The sequence below is a fragment of the Ursus maritimus genome, unplaced genomic scaffold (genome assembly GCF_017311325.1).
Source record: "Ursus maritimus isolate PB19 unplaced genomic scaffold, ASM1731132v1 scaffold_14, whole genome shotgun sequence".
In the NCBI taxonomy this organism is placed as follows: Eukaryota; Metazoa; Chordata; class Mammalia; order Carnivora; family Ursidae; genus Ursus; species Ursus maritimus.
This window is the reverse complement of record NW_024423786.1, coordinates 42,389,169-42,408,370: the sequence shown is the minus strand read 5'-3', so window position 1 is coordinate 42,408,370 and position 19,202 is coordinate 42,389,169. Positions and strand designations below refer to the sequence as shown.

Below are 19,202 nucleotides of genomic sequence, written 5' to 3'. Positions count from 1 at the left end.
GTTTATTCTGTCTCTCCCTCCCCACCCTGGAATATTTCCAAGTTCTCCTAAGACTAAAATAAGCAGTGAATTTAGGTAGTGCTTTACGGGGTTTGGGCCAGCTGTGTGTGCTTGAGTGTGTGTGTCTGTTCCCAAAATGAGATTGTGAACGAACAGTAATAGCAATGATAGCAGATGAGAACACTTTTTTTAGGCGGTTTTAGAAACAGCTTATCCATTCATTTAGCTTTAAATCTAAAGCTTTAAGTAAGCCTCCGGTTAACAGAGTTTCAGTGTTTGATGTATGTACAGAGAGGTGAGCAGGAACAGAGGCCTCGAGGCAGGAGCCTGCCCGGGCTTCGTGTGCGGATGGGAGAGGCGGGAGCCACCTCGGGGAAGGGGCCGGTCTGGGTTCTGCAGGGCCTTATAGGCTCTGTACCGTAACTGTGATGAGAAACTTGGGATTCGAGTGGAGGATGGGCATGATGAGACAGGCTCACTCTGACAGCGGTGTGGAGAACACGCCAGAGGCGAGCATGGGACGATGCAAGGACCAATTAGAGGCCATCGCAGCAGTTCAGGTGCGAGAGGCCAGGATGGCAGCAGTGATGGTGGCGGAAATGGTCAGGTTCCAGATGCGTCTTGAAGGTAGAGCTTACAGAACTTTGTGAGAAATTGCACATGGGGTATGAAAGAAGGGGGTTTAAGTACGAATCTAAGGTTTTTGGGCAGAGTAAGCGGAAGGAAGCCATCCATCGACGCACGGATGAGTCTGGAGCTGGGAGTGAGGCCACAGTATCCAGAGTTCCACTGGGACACGCTAAGCTTGAGATTTCTCTAGCTTCCAAGTCGAGATGTCACGAAAAAGATGGAGTAATGGGGCGGGAGTTTACAAGGGAAGGTCATGTTGCAGACATAAACTTGAGAGTCGTCTGGGCACAGATGGCATTTAGAGCCACGAGGCCGATGAGCTCATCAAAGGAGGGAATGCATCTAGAGACGAGAAAAGGCCTGGAGAAAGAAGGTGGTCTGAAGGGAGTTCTAGATGGTGAACAGAGGCTGGAGCCACAGATTGTAGGCCTCAGTGAGAACAGAGTGGGGGAACCAGCGCGAGTGAACTGAAAGGATGGGAGAAATGCAGGTGAACCAGCAAAAGGCAGGGAGGAAGCGGGGAACCACCCAAGTGAGTGTGGCGTCCCGCCAGCACATGAAGAGCCTGCTTGCAGGCCCCGGGGTAGTCAGCTGACACGCTGCTGGGTGGTGAAATGTGAACATTCGCGAGGGAGGTTATGCATGCGCTCCCCTGACTCTCCTCCCCAAATGGGGCATATGACTGATGAGGTTTCACAGAAGGGGAGAGCACAATCCATGCTGGAGTGATGTCCTGGAGTGTGTGACAGGTGGAGTCTAGTGCCCAGGTCCTCCGCCGCCGGGAAGGGAAGCAGACACCCGGATGTGCGGACGCCAGTTGATAGCTGTGGCAGAGCACACGGGGATGGCTTTTACGTCCACGGAGGACCAGGAAACCATGTCAGCTGGGTGAGTGGGATGAGGGAGGAGTGTTGGAGGCTGAGAAGCGCGGTACAGGCATCCAAGTGGGAGCACGTGGTCCTGGGCGTAACTCATTGATAGACCGGAAGTACATCGGTTCACATGATAAAAGTGACAGTGATGGGCTGCTGTATGATTTTTATTTTCTTCTTGTTCTTTCCATGCTTTCTGGATTTTTTAAAGTGTGTATGTATTTCTCTTGTAATCCGAGGAAATGATTCATAAAGCAGTCACTCGTCTTCTGTGCTATACGTAGTTCTCTAAGGGCAGGCTCATATCTTACTCATCTTTGTGCCCTCGCCCAAAATAGGTAATGGGCGAATGAATAAATACTGTTTTGGATTCTTTCTCTAGTGCTGTGGGTTTTAGAGAAAAGTGAATTGGGAGTTCAGGATGAGTCATTGTTAAGTGTGATGATCCCAGGTCAAAGAGAAGGATGAATCATTAGAAATTCACATTGCTAGTGTCCCTCAGTACCATCATTTTGAAAATGATTTGGCATTCTCTTGTGAATTTACCAGAACTTCCCCTGTGCATGCCCAATATGTTTATACCAGCGGGTGTTTGCAAGAGTGTTCATAGCACCACCGTTGGATGGAACCGACACCACGAGGTCCATCAGAGAAGAGTCAGGGCTCTCATGGTGTGGTCCTCACAGGTGGCACACAGCCCTGAGAAGGAGTGGCCTACTGGCTCGTGCAGGCCAAGCGTGCATCTTAGGAACTTACTGGTGGAAATAAACAAGGGCTGATGTTTGTCAAGAATGTGGTGCTGTTTATAAAACTCAAACATAAGCAGGCCACATGTTTTTAAGTCGTGGTTGCCTGTGGTGAAATTAAAAAGGCAGGAGTGTGGTTTCCTGAGAATAGTTGTTGCTTCTGGACAAGAAGACACTTGGACGGGACGGGGAAGTGACATAATTAGATTCAGGGTTTTGATACTGTACTAAAGTTGGATGAGAGGTTCAGAGATACTTAATTTATCGTGCTGTTATGCTCTATACTGGATGATTCAAGTTGTGTTAAGAAAAATATGTTATATATAAAAGATAAGCATAGGACAAACCCAAACAAATGAGGAAGGAAGAAAGATAAGGCCGTCGAGACAGTGAAAGAAACCTTTCTGTTACAATATCAAGCAGCCAAGATGAAAAGTCAAAGTAATTCTTAGGAGGTTGGCATTTCCTAATAAAATCAGATGATGAGTATACTCCTTGACCCAACAGTCCTCGCTGCTTAGAGCCACTTCCCCAAAATGTTTGTTTGTGGCACTTTTCTGCTAGCAAAAACTGGAAACAAGCTGGACAGTCGGCTGGACAGACCAATGTAGCCAGTATCCGTGCGGTGGAATAGAATCCAGCCCCAGCAGCGAGGGAACCCCAGGCACATACTGCTGAACAAAGAGAGCAAGCCAAAAGACAGACACAGTATATTTCCTTGTAGGTGAAAAAGGTACACTCTTCAGTCTAACCAACAGATTGCTCAGTGGCAGAACTAGAAAAGACCAGCAAGGGAGTGGTGAACTGCGTGGCTAGCGGTCTGCACGTGGAGGGCAGCAGGGAAGCTAGATGTGGGGGGACGACCGCTCTGGGTGCTTCAAAGTGCTGGGGGTGCGCGTGGGGGTGATGTGTGAGCAGATTTATGATTTTTGTTAGGATTAGACAATATTTAACTGAAATTGGCCATTTTAACCAATTGGCCATTTTAACCAATTCTGAGTATACTGTTTAGTAAACGGCATCGCCTTTGTAATGTACAAAGAGCATGAAGCCATCTCTCTCTCCCCAGTCGGAAATTCTGGATCTTAATGGATAAGCAGTAGCTCCCAGACATGGGTCTTTTTGTAAATATTTAGATACATTGTGTATTCTTTTCTATTTGTTATGTTTCCTAATAACATTGTTTTAATGTAACAGATTCGCCATCTCCAGAGGCTTCTGCAACCCTTCATCCTGGCGATGAGGTGGAGAGGCCCGTGCCCTGGGGTTCCCAGGGACAGAGCTCTTTGCGTTGCTGAGTGGTAGTGAGCAGGCGGAGAGTGCATACCGTTACCAGTCGTTAGGGAGATAGTTTTAGATTAAGAAAAGTTTTGGGGGGAGATACTTTTTTTTTTCATATTCAAGTTTCACTTTTCCTGTTTCAAGGAAAAAGTAGAGTCAGAATTTGTTTCTGGATAACCCTTAGTTTGATCTGTAAATCTTCATATGCTTACCAACTGTTACCGCGGATTTGTAGTTGTCATTATACGTATGTTTTGTTTTTTTATTTTTTTATTATTTTTTTTATTTTTTTTTTAAAAGATTTTATTTATTTATTTGACAGAGATAGAGACAGCCAGCGAGAGAGGGAACACAGCAGGGGAGTGGGAGAGGAAGAAGGAGGCTCCCAGTGGAGGAGCCTGATGTGGGGCTCGATCCCATAACGCCGGGATCACGCCCTGAGCCGAAGGCAGACGCTTAACCGCTGTGCCACCCAGGCGCCCCTGTTTTTGTTTTTTTAAATTGCAGTAGCCTAGTACCCCCCCTTTTCCATTTCTTATTTGAAGGCAAAACTACATTACATTTTTCTTTTTCATTCTAAGCAGGGTTTTTTGATGATATAGGTAATATTTTACTTCTAGAAAGTGGTTAAGGATAGCAGGGAAAGGAAATCATATTTTAAAAATAGAAACAACATAATGAATCACTTAAACATACTGTCTGTATGTCATTATAGGATTACTGACCTGACCAAACTTCACAGTTGAATATTACAGTACTAAAAGCTTGTGAACATTCATGAAGAACCCAAAGAGATTGTATATTTTTGGTTCATTTTTCTCTTAAAGATGGAGTCATTCTTGCTAGGGTAAATAGGTTCAAATGTAATCTGAAAATCATACCTAGGATTTCTATAAATGTTATATTTTTCTTAACATAGCTAAGTTATTACTATGCACTCGTGTTCTATTAATGGAAAATACTTCGATTGGATTCTCATCTCGAGGAGGAGTTGTTTCAGAGCCGGTGTGCGCTATTATGTAAGAGGTAAGATTAATTTTGTCAGCGTGATTCAGTACTGGGTTTTATCTATCACTAATGTTTTGTCATATGGTGACGTGAATGTAACCTTTTGTATTGTATTTGTTCTCTTTATCATTTGATAGCCTCACTAAATATTTATCTCCTGCTTCACTGTAATAATTAGGTAGGTTTCCTGTGCTTACTGCAGCTACTGTAGTCATGTGGCAGATGGTAATGAGACCCTGTAGGCTGCTTGCTGCCTTCAGAGGGATTGTTCGTGTTGTTTGCTGGATGTCTGAAAACCATCCGAGCTCAGTGTGTCTTCAGTAGCCTGAACTCATATCAGAAAGTCTTGTCTTTCATTGCTTTTGGTTTCTTTGCTTGCAGAAAGCTAGACATTTGACTTTATGCCTTCAACTTTAAGGATTTACATTTGGAGCATTTATTCCTTAGGATTTGTACTAGCAACATGCTAATTTACTTAAACCAAGCTTTTAAAATCTGCATTAAAAATTGCTTGTATTATGAAAAGGAGTTTCTCTAACTTTTCCTATTTTCTTTTTTTCTTTTCTTTTTTCTTTTCTTTTCTTTCCTCTTTCTTTCCCTCCCTCCCTTTCTTTTCTCCTTTCCTTCTTTTTTGTAAGCTGGAAGGGCGTAGCAGAATAAAATCCTACGGGCCATTAGATAAATTGTAGAACTTTTAGGCCACGAAGTTGTAAAGGTTATTCCCTTATTACAGGTGATATAGCAGAAGAAAGGCATTTAGTGAGTGACCTAGCCAAGATCACAGAATCAGAATTGGAATTAGCGACTCCTTCATAACTAGGTTTTCTTGGATGGAGACATATTTTTAATTAAAATTTTTTAATAGGTAATGCATTCACATGGTTCGGGTATCAATAAATATAAACAGATGTGCAATAAAAAAATATTTCTTAGCTTTGGGCCCATCATCTGCATGTTACTCAGTTGTTAGCTTCTGATCCTTCCAGATCATTTCTTTATGCTGTTACAGTTGTTTGTTCTCCTCCCCCTTTTGTGACAGTGGTTGTGTCCTGAGCATATTTTCTTGCAGCTTGGTTTTTTCTGTTTTTTAAATTTCATATATCTTAGAAATCATTTCATAAAGGTCTGCCTCCCCACCTGGCCCCCACCCCCCTTCTCTCCTTCCCTCCCTCCCTGCACCCCCGCCCGTGCACACCAGTCTCACTTTAACTTCTAAAAATATTCCTTAATGAGAATTACGGAAAGAACCCAAGTATAGAATGCTTCTGACAAGTAATTTTAGAAGGTTTTGAGAAAGCACTTCGTTGCTGATTTGACTCAGTAATTTTGTCCCTGTCAGTACTAACAAAACCCCCTGCTTCACCTCCAAATGTCATGTTTGAGAAATAGATCAGCTAGAAAGGATGTTAAGAAATATTTGAGGTGGTTAAAAAATCTGTTGATTTCTTAATGATAATTTGGTAATTTGAGTCAGGGACTAGCTTGAAAGTTGCCTCTGCAAGCTTTTCGTAGTAAAAGTAGATTATGTGAACAGGATTGTAGAGGATTCTTCAAATAATTGAAAGAACTAACCAACATGAAGACTAAACGCTTTAGAGTAGTGCTTTTCAAATTGGGCTTTGTGGGTGTGTTCATAGAGTTACAAGAATTCTCGGATCATACAGTTTTTATGCTTTTATTTTGATATTTGGAATCATTATAAACATCTGTTGGACCGTTTGCCTTATTACAACAAAATACTGTTCACATGATGATGCACATTTTTGTTTACTATTGTGTTTAATGGTTTTAACTTTCAAAATAGTATTTTCCAAACTGGGCATCAATGGGCATACTCCTTGAGAATTTGATTTTTCTTGAAAATATTTTTCAAGTTTGAGAAGCACTGTTTTAGAGGAATCGTGTATGTATAAACAATTGATATATTAAACAGCAACCAACTTCATCTGTTTATTAATAACAGGTCCTTAATACCCCACCTTCAGCCTGTTGGAATGAGTGAGCTTCTCTTAGCTCTCGGATGGTGTACCATGCGTTTGTCTGAAATTTATTTTTACAAGTACTTTTCCACTAATTTGAACTGACTTAATTCTTTCCAAGTTAAACTGAATTAGTGAGTTTCTGCTGTGTTTCTCATGTAATAAATCTAGTTAACTTTGACTTTTTTTCGATTTAGGAATTGATTCTGAAGGCCATGCCGCTAACTTTGTAGAAACAGAACAAATCGTGCACTACAACGGGAGCAGGGCCTCATTTGTGCAGGCAAGTGGACGTGTCTGTGAGGTGGCCGGCCAGCTCGCCTCCTCTGCTTCCATCATAATTTTCTGCCCCGTTGTTGAAATTTCCCTCCGCTCCCCTGTTTTTTAAAGGAATACCGTTGTCTACGATGTGGGAAAAGTTCCCTCAGAGCAAAGCTACTGCATGAACCTGGCACTCACCTGCCCACATTTCCTGCCCTTGAATTAATTAAGTCCCTAAGGAGAGGGGAGGCGAGGAGGTCCAAGGGTTACAGAGGTGGAACCACTGCTCCGCTTCACCCTCTCGACTTCTTCAAGGCAGTGATGATGGGACAGAAGCCAGCTTGTGAAGGCTTTACCCCGCCTTGCACTTCTCTGGGGGACAATCTGTCTCTTGTTGCCTCCTTGTTGTGGGTCACTCGCTGCTCAGAGCCGTGGTGACTCAACATATTTATAAGTTCATAACCATACACATTTGAGAACGAATAAAGCAGTCTTCTGGTTTCATCATCATGTCGGATTATATAACAGACATAACTTATTAATGGCTTGTAGATAAATTGGTTTATTTTGGAGTTTAGGGGAAACACAGCATGTTTACTACTTGTAAACATGTATATAAAATCAGGAGAAGAAGTCCTTTCCAAATGTATCCCCACAGAATAGGAGCTTTAGGAGTGGGCGCACTCAGACTCCTTTCATAGTTGGTAGGTTGTATTTATGTTTTTTCCTTTGTAGTCAGTGACACACACACACACGACAGTAAATAAGCTGAGAAAAACAAATTCATGTGTATGTTTCTTTTCATATTTCTCTCTTTTCTTTCAGACTCGAGGATCAATACCTGTTTTCTGGTCTCAAAGACCAAACCTCAAGTACAAACCACGACCACTAATCAACAAAGTAGCAAATCATGTGAGTATCTTCTGTGCTTTTCTCATTGACTAAAAATAGCAGCTTAGTGGCCTTCGAGTTTGCATGTGGAGCACGTCGTTATTCCTCACGAGTCAGAATCCAGCATCTCTGCAGCCGTTCTCTTTGGTTCTGGCACCCAGTGCACCTCTGGCCCAGAGGCTGTAGAGCTGACATGTTGGAAATGTGGAAGACGCGCGGATGATGGGACAGCGTGGCAAATTCAGATTTTAGAGATCGTGGAAGATTTGCAGCTTCGTGCTGTTCTGGAGTCTTCGGTGTGTTCTGTTTGAGGTCGTGCTCAGAGTTAAAGTCTGGTACTGCTGCTCAGAATAGAATGGCTTGTAATTGCTGCTTACTGCAGGGTATTTAGAACATCCGAAGATCTGGTCCCAGTCCTAGTGTCATTCTCTTGAATATACAAACAGGACACTTAAGGGGATACTTTAAAAAGTTCTGTGAATATAGTGTAATTTGGTAAAGTGTATAACTCTTTTCTCTTTCTAGATGGATGGTTTCCAAAGGCATTTTGATTCACAAGTAATTATTTATGGAAAACAAGTAATAATCAATCTGGTATGTTTCTTACATGTTTCTTGGGGGGAACAAAACAAAAAGCTTAACATTTGGAAAAATACAACATTTACCGTTGTAACTGTTTTGCAGTGTGCAGTTCAGTGGCATTAATGTACTTTACAGTGTCAGGCGACTGTCACCCTTGACCATTTCTGGAACTTTTCATCATACCAAACAGAAACTCGGTGTCCACTAAACGTAACTTCCTCTTATCCTTCTCCCCTCAGCCCCTGGTAACCATGCTACTTTCTATCTATATAAATGTTACTATTCTAGGTTCCCCACATGAGGGGATCGTATATTACTGATTCTCTTGGGTCTTGCTTATTTCACCAAACAATGTTTTTAAGGCCCGTCCACAGTACAGCATGTATCAAAATTTTCATTCATTTTGAAGACTGAATGACATCACATTGTACGTACCAGATTTTATTTATCCGTTTATCTGTCGATGGACCTGGGGTTGTCTACATTTTAGTTATTGTGAATAATGCTGCTCTGAACACTGCTGTGCAGGTATCCATTTGAGTCCCTGCTTTCAGTTCTCTTAGGGCTATACCTAGAAGTTGACTTGCTGGATCATATGGTGATTCTAGGTTTAACTTTTTAGAAGGAACCACTACTGTTGTTCACAGTGGCTACATTTTACGTTCCTGCTGCAGTGCGCCGGGGCTCCACTTTCTCCACATCCTTGTCAGCACTTGTTATTTTCAGGATTCGTTTTGTTTTTTGATTATAGCCGTCTTTCTGGGCACGGAGTGGTGTGTCATCGTACTTTTGATTTGCATCTTTCTAGTGACTGGTCATGTCAAGCATCTTTTCTTGTGCTTGTTGGGCATCTGTATATCTTCTTTGGAGAAAGGTCTACTCAAGTATTTTGCTCCTCTTAAATCAAGCAGTGGTTGTTTTTGTTGTTGAGTTATGGTAGTTCTTTTTATATTCTGGAACTTATCCCTTACTAGATGTGCTTTGCAGATATTTTCTCCCATTCTTTGTGTTGTTTTTGATAACTGCTAGCTGTAAGGTCTATTCAGATTCTTTCTTTTCTCGTGATTAATGTTTCGGTAGATTGTTTCTAGAAATGTGTCCATTTCATCTAGGTTGTCTGGTTCATTGACATACAAATGTTCATTGAATTCTCTTATAATCCTTTTTATTTCTTCAGAATTAGTAGTAATATCCCATCTGTCGTTCCTGATTTTAGTAAGTCGAGTCTTCTCTTTTTCTCTTGGTCATTATAGCTAACAGTTTGTTGATTTTGTTGATCTTTCAAAGAACAAAGTTTTGGTTCCATTAATTTTTCTCTATTTTTTAAGATTTTATTTCTTTATTTACTTAGAGAGAGAGTGTGTGAGTTCACACAAGTGGGGGAAGGGACAGAGGGAGAGCAGAGAGAGAATCTCAAGCGGACTCCGCTCTGAGTGCAGAGCCCATTGTGGGGCTCACAACCCATGAGATCATGACCTAAGCCGAAATCACTAGTTGGCCGTTCACTTGACTGAGCACCCAGGTGCCCTGGTCTTATTTTTGAATGTGTATGTTTATAGCTGTAAATTTCCCTTTGGCTTTATTTTATAAATTTTGGTATATTATATTATATTTTTGTTTTCATTGGTCTCTATTTGTTTTCTAGTTTCTCTTGTGATTTCTTCCTTAACACAGTGTTTAAGAGTGTTCTGTTTAGGGGCACCTGGGTGGCTCAGTCAGTTAAGTGTCTGTCTTCAGCTCAGATCATGATCCCAGGGTCCTGGGATTGAGCCCCGCATTGGGCTCCCTGCTCAGTGGGAGTCTGCTTCTCCCTCTCCCTTTGCCCCTCCTACCCCCACTTGTGCACTCTCTCTCTCAAAAAAATAAATAAAATCTTTAGGGGAAAAAAAAAGTGTGCTGTTCAATTTCCTCATATTTATGAAATCTCTAGTAATATTTTCCTAGTTACTGAGGGTTAGCTTCATTCCACTGTGATTAGAAAAGATACTTTGTATGACATTTATTTATTTTTCAACTTTTAAAATTTTTTTGAAGATTTTATTTATTTATTTATTTTGACAGAGAGAGAGAGAGAGAGAGCATGCGCACAAGCAGGGGGAGGGGCAGAGGGAGAGGAAGAAGCAGGCTTCCCACTGAGCAGGGAGCCCAACGCGGGGCTCAATCCCAGGACCCTGGGATCATGACCCAAGCCACAGCAGACACTTAACCAGCTGAGCCACCCAGGCGCCCTGTGACAGTTATTTTAAATATTATTAAGACTTCTTTTGTGGCCTAACAATTACTCTGTCTTGGAGACTGCACACTTGAGAAAAATGTATATTCTGCTGTTGTTGGGTGGAGTGTTTTTTCTATGTCTGTTGGGCCTGATTGGTTTGTGGCGTTAGATTCCCTGTTCCTATTGATCTGTCTAGTTGTTCTCTCCATGACTGGAAGGGAGCCGTTGATGTCTCCAACTACTGTAGAAATGCTTATTTCTCCCTTCAGTTCTTTCAGTGTCGTTTCATACATTTTTGGGCTCTGATGTTGGGGGCATATATATCTTAACTGTTTTTACCTTATTGGTGAGTTGACTCTTTTACCACTACATAATGTTCTTTGTCTTTACAACAGCTTTTGACTTAAAGTCTATTTTGTTTGGGGGCGCCTGGGTGGCACAGCGGTTAAGCGTCTGCCTTCGGCTCAGGGCGTGATCCCGGCGTTATGGGATCGAGCCCCACATCAGGCTCCTCTGCTATGAGCCTGCTTCTTCCTCTCCCACTCCTCCTGCCTGTGTTCCCTCTCTCTCTCTGTCAAATAAATAAATAAAATCTTTAAAAAAAAAAAAAAGTCTGTTTTGTTTGGTATTGATAGATTGATAGCCTTTCCCTGTTTGATTACTAACTGTTTGCATGGAATATCTTTCCATCCTTTCACTTCCAGCTTACTTGTGTCTTTGGATCTAAAGTGAATGTTTGTACAGCGTATGGTTGGATCATGTTTTTTAATTCATTCTGCCAATCTGTGCCTTTTGATTGGAGAGTTAATCTGTTTATGTTTAAAGTAATTACATGTTTATAGAGACTTATTTCTGCCATTTTGCTATTTGTTTTCTGTACGTCTTAGTTTTTTAACCCTTGTCTTCCTCTATTACTGTCTTCTTTTGTGTTGAATTTTTTTGTAGTTACACGTTTCGATTACCTTCTCATTTTCTTTTGTTTATATTCTACAGATATATTCTTTTTGGTTACCCTGAGGATTACGTATAATGTTTTAAAGTTGTAATATGTGATTTGAATCGATACCAACCTAACTTCAGTTTGCGAACAAAAGCTTGATTCCTATAAAGCTTTGTCCCTCCTCTTTTTATTAATATCACAGATTACATCTTTATACATTTTGTTCCCAGTAACATAGGTGTATAATTTCTTACATGTGTTTGACTTCTGAGTCTTGTAGAATATATATATTTTTAAAAAATGGAGGTATAGACCAAGATTACAGTAATGTTGCCTTTTATATTACCTTTATGGGAAATCTGAATACCTTCATGTGGCTTCAGGCCGCTTTATAGCATTCTTTCATTTCAACCTGAAGGATCCCTGTTAGCTTTTCTTGTAGGGTAGGCCCAGTGATAATGAACTCTCTCAGCTTTCATTTATCCAAGAATGTCTTAATGTCTCTCTAATTTTTGAAGGACAGTTTTGCCAGATACAGAATTTTTGGTTTAGGGTTCTTTTCTTTCAGTACTTTAAGTATATCAGTCCACTGCCTTCTAGCTTCCAAGTTTTCTGAAAAGAAACTGGCCCGTAATCCTATTGAGAATACTTTGTATATGATACGTCTCTTCCCTCTTGTTGCTTTCAAGATCCTCTCGTTGTCTCAGTAGTTTGATTAGAATGTGCTTAGTGTGGGTTTCTTTTATCATACTTGGAATTGGGTGATCTTGGATTTGAATATGTCTTTCATCAAATCTGGGACGTTTGGGGCCATTTTTTTTTCTTTAATAAAGATCTCTAGCCCTTTTTCTCTCTCTTTTCCTTCTGGGACTCTTGGAATGGGTGTGTTGTCTCCTGGTGGTATCCCACACGTCTCCAGGGCTCTGCTCACTTTTCCTTATTCCTTTTTCTTTCTGCTCCTCAGACTTAGTTCATTTGTCTCGTCTTCAAGCGTGCTGATTTGATTTTCTTCCTGCGCAAATGTGCTCTTGAACTCCTCTAGTGCGTGTTTAATTTCTGTTTTGTACTTTTCAACTTGAGACTTACTGTTTAGTTCCTTTGAGTGATTTTTGTTTGTTTGCTGGTAATCTATTGTTCATGTACCGTTTTCCTGGTTTCCTTTCATACCCTGTGTTTTCCTTTAGCTCTGAGCATATTCAAGACACTCGTTTGAAACCCTTCTTATGACAAGTCTTCTACGGGATGGTTTCTGTCAGTCTATCCTTTTCCACTGAATAAGCCTTGTTTTCCTATTTTTTTGTAGGCCTTGATATTTTTGTTGTTGAAAAATAGGCACTGGGTGGTTATAATATGGTAACTCTGGAAGTCGGATTCTCCTTTCCCGGGATTTTGCGGTGTTTTTATTTTAGTTTTTGTTTTGATTGTCGAAGGCTGTAGTAATCTGTTTGTTTTCAGTTGTTTCCCAACCATTTTTGAAAAGACTCCCTTGTTTATGCTCACTGAACCCTCTATTCTTTGAGCTCATGTTCAGCTGTTTTGACAGAGATTTCTTTGAATGCCAGGAACTGAAACAGACAAAGGCAAAAACCGAAAAAGAGAGAACAGCCCCATCTCTCAGTCTCTCCACACTGGTTCTGTGCTGGAGCAGTTTTTCTCTGGTTAGCCAGGCTTGCTCGAGCGTGTAGCGGTCAGCCTCAGGTGAGGGCTCCAGGTCTTCGCAGGAACTTTCAGACGTGCCTCTTGCCTGGGTGTGCATGTGGCTTTCTAAAATCCTCCTTACACATGGCTGCTTTGGAATGTCCTAATTTCCCAGAGTATCACCCCAGCTTCTTCTGCCGCCTGTCCGTGGTCTGTTTTATGTTTTCCGAAATCCCTTGCTCTAGGCGGCTATTGGTTTATAGTCCTCTTGTAGCTTGTATGAGCCATGTTCACTCTTCCCCTGCTTGTGTTCAGAGTTATGCAAGGCAGAGACAGACAAACCCATTCTTCAGGTCAGAACAAAACATGTGTGATAACTTGCAGATAAGGTCTGAGGCCCTCTCTCCGGTTTGAAGAGGTGAACTGAGAACCTGGTTGCCACTTCTTACTACTGAGACCGTCACTGCCCCAGGGATGGGGTGGGGGTAAGGCCAAGTAACAGTGTCACAAAACTGTCCTGCAGTTTTGAAGGTTTTTTTGTTTGTTTGTTTGTTTTTTGCCTGGGCATTTGCTTCATTGCTTGAAACTTTTCATTGTTTTCCAGAGCTCCTACAGAGTTGGCTCAGACAGCTTCTGTTGTTTTCAGTGTTTCTGTGTGAGAACAAGAGCTTGGAGCTTCCTGGTCCACCATTTTGCTGATGTCGCTCTGTCCTTTTAAAGGAACCTAAAAGCAAGCTGTGGTGTTTTTAATTTTTTCCAGGTGAATCAGAAGGGCTCAGAGAAACCACTCGAACAGGCATTTGCAACAATGGTGTCTTCCTTGGGCAGTGGAATGATCAGGTACCTCCCTAGACATCTGCGCAGGTCTTTTCAGATTAGATGTGCACTTACACATCCAGCCATCCCTCCTCATCCGTGGGCATCCGTTCCCAGACCCCCGGTGGATGCCTGGGACCACACATGGTACTGAGGCCTGTGTGTGCTGTGATTTTCCTGAGATACGCACACCTGTGATAAATCTCAGTAAATACTGTAGGCACGGTAGCAGATAAACTGATCATGGAATCATAACAATAATAATAGAACAATTAAAACAATATGCTGTAATAAGAGCTATGTGATTGTGGTCTCTCTCAAAATACCTGCCATACTGTCGTCGTGTGTCTTGTGATGACGTGAGGGGATAGACGCCTACGCGATAAAGTAAGCCCAGTGACGTAGGCACTGTGATGGCGCGTCAGGCCACGAGCGACCTGACTGCGTGTCAGGAGGAACATCATCTGCTTTCAGACGGTGGTTGGCTGCAGGGAACTGAGCTGTGGGACGTGAAACCGTGGATAAGGGGAGACGGCTGTCATCACCAGTACGTGGCTCTCACGAGACATACGGGTGACCCCACTTTTCAAAAGTCTGCATCACACCACGTCGTTTTATAAAAGACCCGCGTTGGTACGTGTTGTCACTGACCGAAAGAAAGCCAAAGACGATTTTGCGCTTTCATGAGACGGTCATTACCACACTGATGGAGGTCTTTCCTAAGAGCGGCCTGTGGCGTGAGGCGGACTTTTGGAAAGCAGGGGGCGCTCTTCGCTTTAGGCTACTTCAGGTCGCGAGAAGTTCCCTAGGAACACTCTACTTTTGGATAGTAGGGGAAACCTGAATTACAGCTCGGCTTTTTGTTTGTTTGTTTCCAATACTAGATCAAAGCAGGATTTTGTTGACTTGAAATTTTTCTCTGGCATAATTATATTGCAGAATAACTTTTTAAAAAGTGTTTTATTTATTTATTTGAGAGGAGAGAGAGAGAGCAAGCAGAGGGAAAGGGGGAAGCAGGGTCCCCACTGAGCAGGGAACCTGATGTGGGGCTCGATCCCAGGACGCTGGGATCATGACCTGAGCCGAAGGCAGAGGCTTAACTGACTGAGCCACCCAGGCGCCCCGGTACTGCAGAATAACTTCTTAACAGTCAGATTTTAATTTGAATTTTGTGGAAGTTCAGTCCCTGATCAAAATCCCCTCCTTGAGGCTTTGTGTCGCATGGCCCCGGGTCATGAATCTCAGTTCCTCGTGACCGTTTGGTGTGATCTCTGTGCTCCTGACCACCACGTGAGGTGGAGAAAGTTACACTTGCTGGTGGCCTTGTCCGGAGCAGTCACCAGGCTGCAGTTGCAAACTGGGCAGCCTTGTCAAAAGGGGGGGATCCTAAAACATCCAACAGTTACCCTGTGGAAAGGTGGGGTGATGAGTCAGCCCACTTGGTGCTTTCTGCAGCAGGAAACTGGGCAGGAGGTGAGGGTGCACTGTGGTAGGAAGTGGTCACAGGCACTGGGGGGGGAACTTTCCAAAGAAATGGTATGGGGTTATTTGGGGAGGAATTTTTTTAACCTACGAGAAATTTTAAACATCCACAAAAATAGAATGATATAATGAACCTTTGGGGAAGAATGTTAAGTGTCTTCTGTCCAACTCAAAGGCTCTAGCAAATTCATCAGACCTCTACTGCATGCCCAATTCTGCCTTCTCACAGTGGAACTTTCTTAAACACTCTTTGGAGGACTCAGAGGAACTTAGAATATACCTTAGACCTGAAAAATGAGAGCCCTGGGTTTGGAGTCCAGCATGTGGACTCTGAGAGAAGTTTGTGTGCTGGCTGCTGTGTCCGCCCCTTGTTAAGGTCCTCTGTCTGCCCCAGGGTGTTTCCACGGATGCACTTGTTTCCAGAGTCATCTGAGTTTGTAGCAGCAGCTAACTTCGAGAACTTGCGGCATCAGTCAGAGTCTAGAGTTACGCTCTTGGTGTTCCAGGGAGCTTGGAGGGCACCCATAGCCTTCACTTAAGAGTGAACACCCAGAGCTGTTGTCATTTTCCTTCCGTGAGCTCTAAAGATCACCAGACAGAGAAGCATCTTAAAAAAGTATATTTTAATATTTTTTAATTTAGTAAATCCACGTTCTGGCAGTTGGAAAAATCAGTTTGTTGGTTAAAGTGAAATTAAACGGTAGACTTATTGTCATGTTTCAGATAATCGGTCTACTGGACTGATTCACTTTTTAGTTGTTTAATGATTGTGGCTTTGTGTAAATTAAATGAATGAAGTTGATGGATTGGTGAATGATCTGAAGGAGAAAGATCGTGTGGTTGCACTTGTGAAGAATGGTGGGACTCGTTAGCAATGGGAAGTTTTTCTTTTGGGAACTGGATGAGAAAATGAGCCGTGCAAGGTGATGTGTCTCTGAGGGTTTCTTCCTAGAGCTTGGAAAGAAGCACAACTTCTTGACTATTGGGGTCAGAAGTAAAATAATATATTTACAGTCATGCATTGTCAAAATATAACTGTGCAGTTCATTCTTAGAAGATACCAGTGTGATTTTAGAAGGGTGTACGCTAAGAATCCAAATGCATTTAGGTGCTGGCCAGCTGCTTAAGTTCTTCAAGCCAGTCTAGGGCTTTCGCTTCTGGTGGGAGTACCCCAAAGGGACTGTCACTCTGTCACTCTTGTGGGAGCGGCCTCTGGAAGTGCTTCCCCCACTCCCAGTCTTCACCGAGTCTAGCCTCGAGGTTAGCTGACCTCTGTTTTTGTACTGATTTCTAAGGAGACCATTCTCCCCTCATCAGTGAGATGACCATTGAGGTGGCAGGAGCCCCTCCGGACTTGCTTAGAAGCCCGTGCCCTGCTGATGCTCCTTCAGTCTGTTGGAGCCAGGGGAGTCCCACGAGGGCAGACGCCTCATCTGCATTTCGCTCTGTAGACCAGAGCTCGATGTCCTTCCAGTCCTCCTAGTTACGGCTTGACTTGGTTCCTGACTCCCTGAACTTTCAGGAACTGGCTCATGGGTTTTTTTCCCCTGTCAGTGGGCAACATTTTCCAGCTCTTGGTAGGACACCTTCACTGTCAGATGTGTTAAATACCAGGTAACAAAAACAACCCATTACAGATCGACAGGAAAAGTCCCTCTACCACATCTGAGATGTACAGATAGTGATAAAGACAGCGGATGTTTTGAGTTGTTAAAGGTGATGGACAGTATGTAACCAGCGTGGGGGCCATGCCGCCTCTGTGCTTCTGACAAACCCCAGTACACATCTGACACTCGTCGAATCCTCCTCGCACTCATTTGAGTTTGAGCATTTTCAACATTTTAATTGCTTTGAAAAATAAAACCAAGAGACCCTGTTCTTTGTACATGGGGGTAGTGAATATACCCTGGCTGTTCATTTGGATAAGGCTACTTTATGTTATATACCCAGTTGTGGTACCTGAGCTCACTTCTGCTTTTTGTGGGGTTTCTTCCCTACTCCCATCTCAGGGCCTCTAGAAGAACATGTGAAGGTAGGAGAGGGAGAGAGAGAGAGAGCGAGCGTGCGTACGTGTGTGTGTGTGTATGTGTGGAAACCCGCAGTGAAGAAGAAATCTGTACGCTCAAATAAAGAGAGGAAACTCAGCTTATGAGCATAGTAGTAGAAGGAAAATGACTAACCTTTGGTCAGTTTCTGCATATCTTTTCTTTTGGTAGATATATTGCCTTTGACTTCCATAAAGAGTGTAAAAATATGAGGTGGGATCGACTGAGTATTCTGTTGGATCAGGTGGCGGAAATACAGGACGAGCTAAGGTAAGCTATCTTGTTCCCCCCGTGAGTGCGAGGGAAGAGGGCCGTGCGTGTATGAAGCATCGTTATTATGGCTTACCCAGCAGACTTACGCAGATCCAGGTCACTGGCTTCACAGCACTTGGCTGTCCCACTATTTTTAGTTTTTTCATTGGAAAGATGAGGCTTAACGATTGAAGAATGTTTTTAAATTCTTAAAAGCAACCCAAGGGCAGGTATTTTCACGTTTATGAATCAGTTGCCACTGGTTTACAAAGCTTTACTTAATTTCTTTTCTCTTTCTACCACAAAAGACTGAGCTGCAGTGAGTCGCTCTGGGTATATATATTCTTACTTGTGTGTGTGTTAAATTATTTCCTAAAATAAATTCTTGAGAGTGGGATTAATGGTTCGAAGGGTCTGAATAACTTACGGTACTTTCCATGTGTGTTTACCGTGTTATTTACCATGTTGGCGCCCAGGTGTTTGGTCCCTTTGGCCTGTGTCTGTCTTTACTTATCTTAAAGCCAGAAGAAGTCGTGTTGTTCTGCCTGTGAATAGTTCTGACCCTGGCAACCCATGGGCATGTTTTCACGTTAGTACACATTAACATAGTAAAACTTCTCCTCTAGGCGTTTCTCAGTTTTTAGAAATATATTTAATACATATGAAGTAGTCAGCTTACAGTTAGTTAAATCTGCTTTTTTTCCTGCGAGGTTTTGTCAGGAACAGCTAGTGAAGGGGGATTGCGTATGTCATTATTGGGCTAGAGTGACACCGGCTGGACCTGGGACACTGTTAGAGGAGAGGGCTCCTTGGATTTGCCCATTAATTGCTGCCATGCAAGAGTGAGAAAGGAGGATTGACCCCAGGATCTCTCTCCCTCCCCACCCGCTGTGTTCCATGGGGACAGTGGAGCTTTCCCCAGTGACCTGCATATGACCTCTCTGGACATTTTTCCCAGGGGTTTTTGGGGAAGTGGAAAGAATCTGGGCTTCGGGGTATGACACGTCTTATTTTGAAATTTGTTGGTTTTTTAAAAAAAGATTTTTATTTATTTATTAGAGCGCACACAGAGGGAGTGCAAGCAGAGGGAGGAGCAGAGGGAGAGGGACAAGCAGACTCCCCGCTGAGTGTGGAGCCTGACTTGGGGCTCAGTCTCATGACCCTGAGATCATGACCTGAGCCCAGGTCAAGGGTCGGACACCTAACTGACTGAGCCACCCAGGTGCCCCGAAATCTGTTTGTTGCTTATTAGCCATGTGACCCAGGGGCAAGTTAGTTACCTTCAAACCTTGGTTTCTCCATTTGTAAAGTGGAGATAATATTACTACCTCATAGACTCAGTGTATAGTTGAAGAAATAACATTTGTAAAATCCCTAGTATTTATTTTTTACGTCCTCATGGGGTGCCAGCGCCCGCAGGCACTCATGCCTACGTACGTACACACACCAGCTCCAGACGACCCTCACCAGCTCTGCATGCACCTCATGTGGATTCTGAGCCTCAGCACATTCTCCTAGGCCCTTACTTTTAAGGTCATGATTTTTATGTGGCCGTGGTAAATCT

General features: G+C 42.9%; 1 protein-coding gene across 2 annotated transcripts in view; it reads left to right on the top strand.

The window, feature by feature from the left end:
- The window catches only part of SACM1L (SAC1 like phosphatidylinositide phosphatase), a 58,827-nt gene that overhangs the window by 27,347 nt on the left and 12,278 nt on the right, over positions 1 to 19,202 (top strand). For both annotated transcript variants that reach the window (XM_040628933.1, XM_040628934.1), the window contains 6 exons: positions 4,454 to 4,555; positions 6,714 to 6,799; positions 7,603 to 7,689; positions 8,194 to 8,262; positions 13,804 to 13,883; positions 17,558 to 17,656. In XM_040628933.1, coding sequence (XP_040484867.1) covers positions 4,454 to 4,555; positions 6,714 to 6,799; positions 7,603 to 7,689; positions 8,194 to 8,262; positions 13,804 to 13,883; positions 17,558 to 17,656 — 523 coding nt within the window. The remainder of the gene's footprint in view (positions 1 to 4,453; positions 4,556 to 6,713; positions 6,800 to 7,602; positions 7,690 to 8,193; positions 8,263 to 13,803; positions 13,884 to 17,557; positions 17,657 to 19,202) is intronic.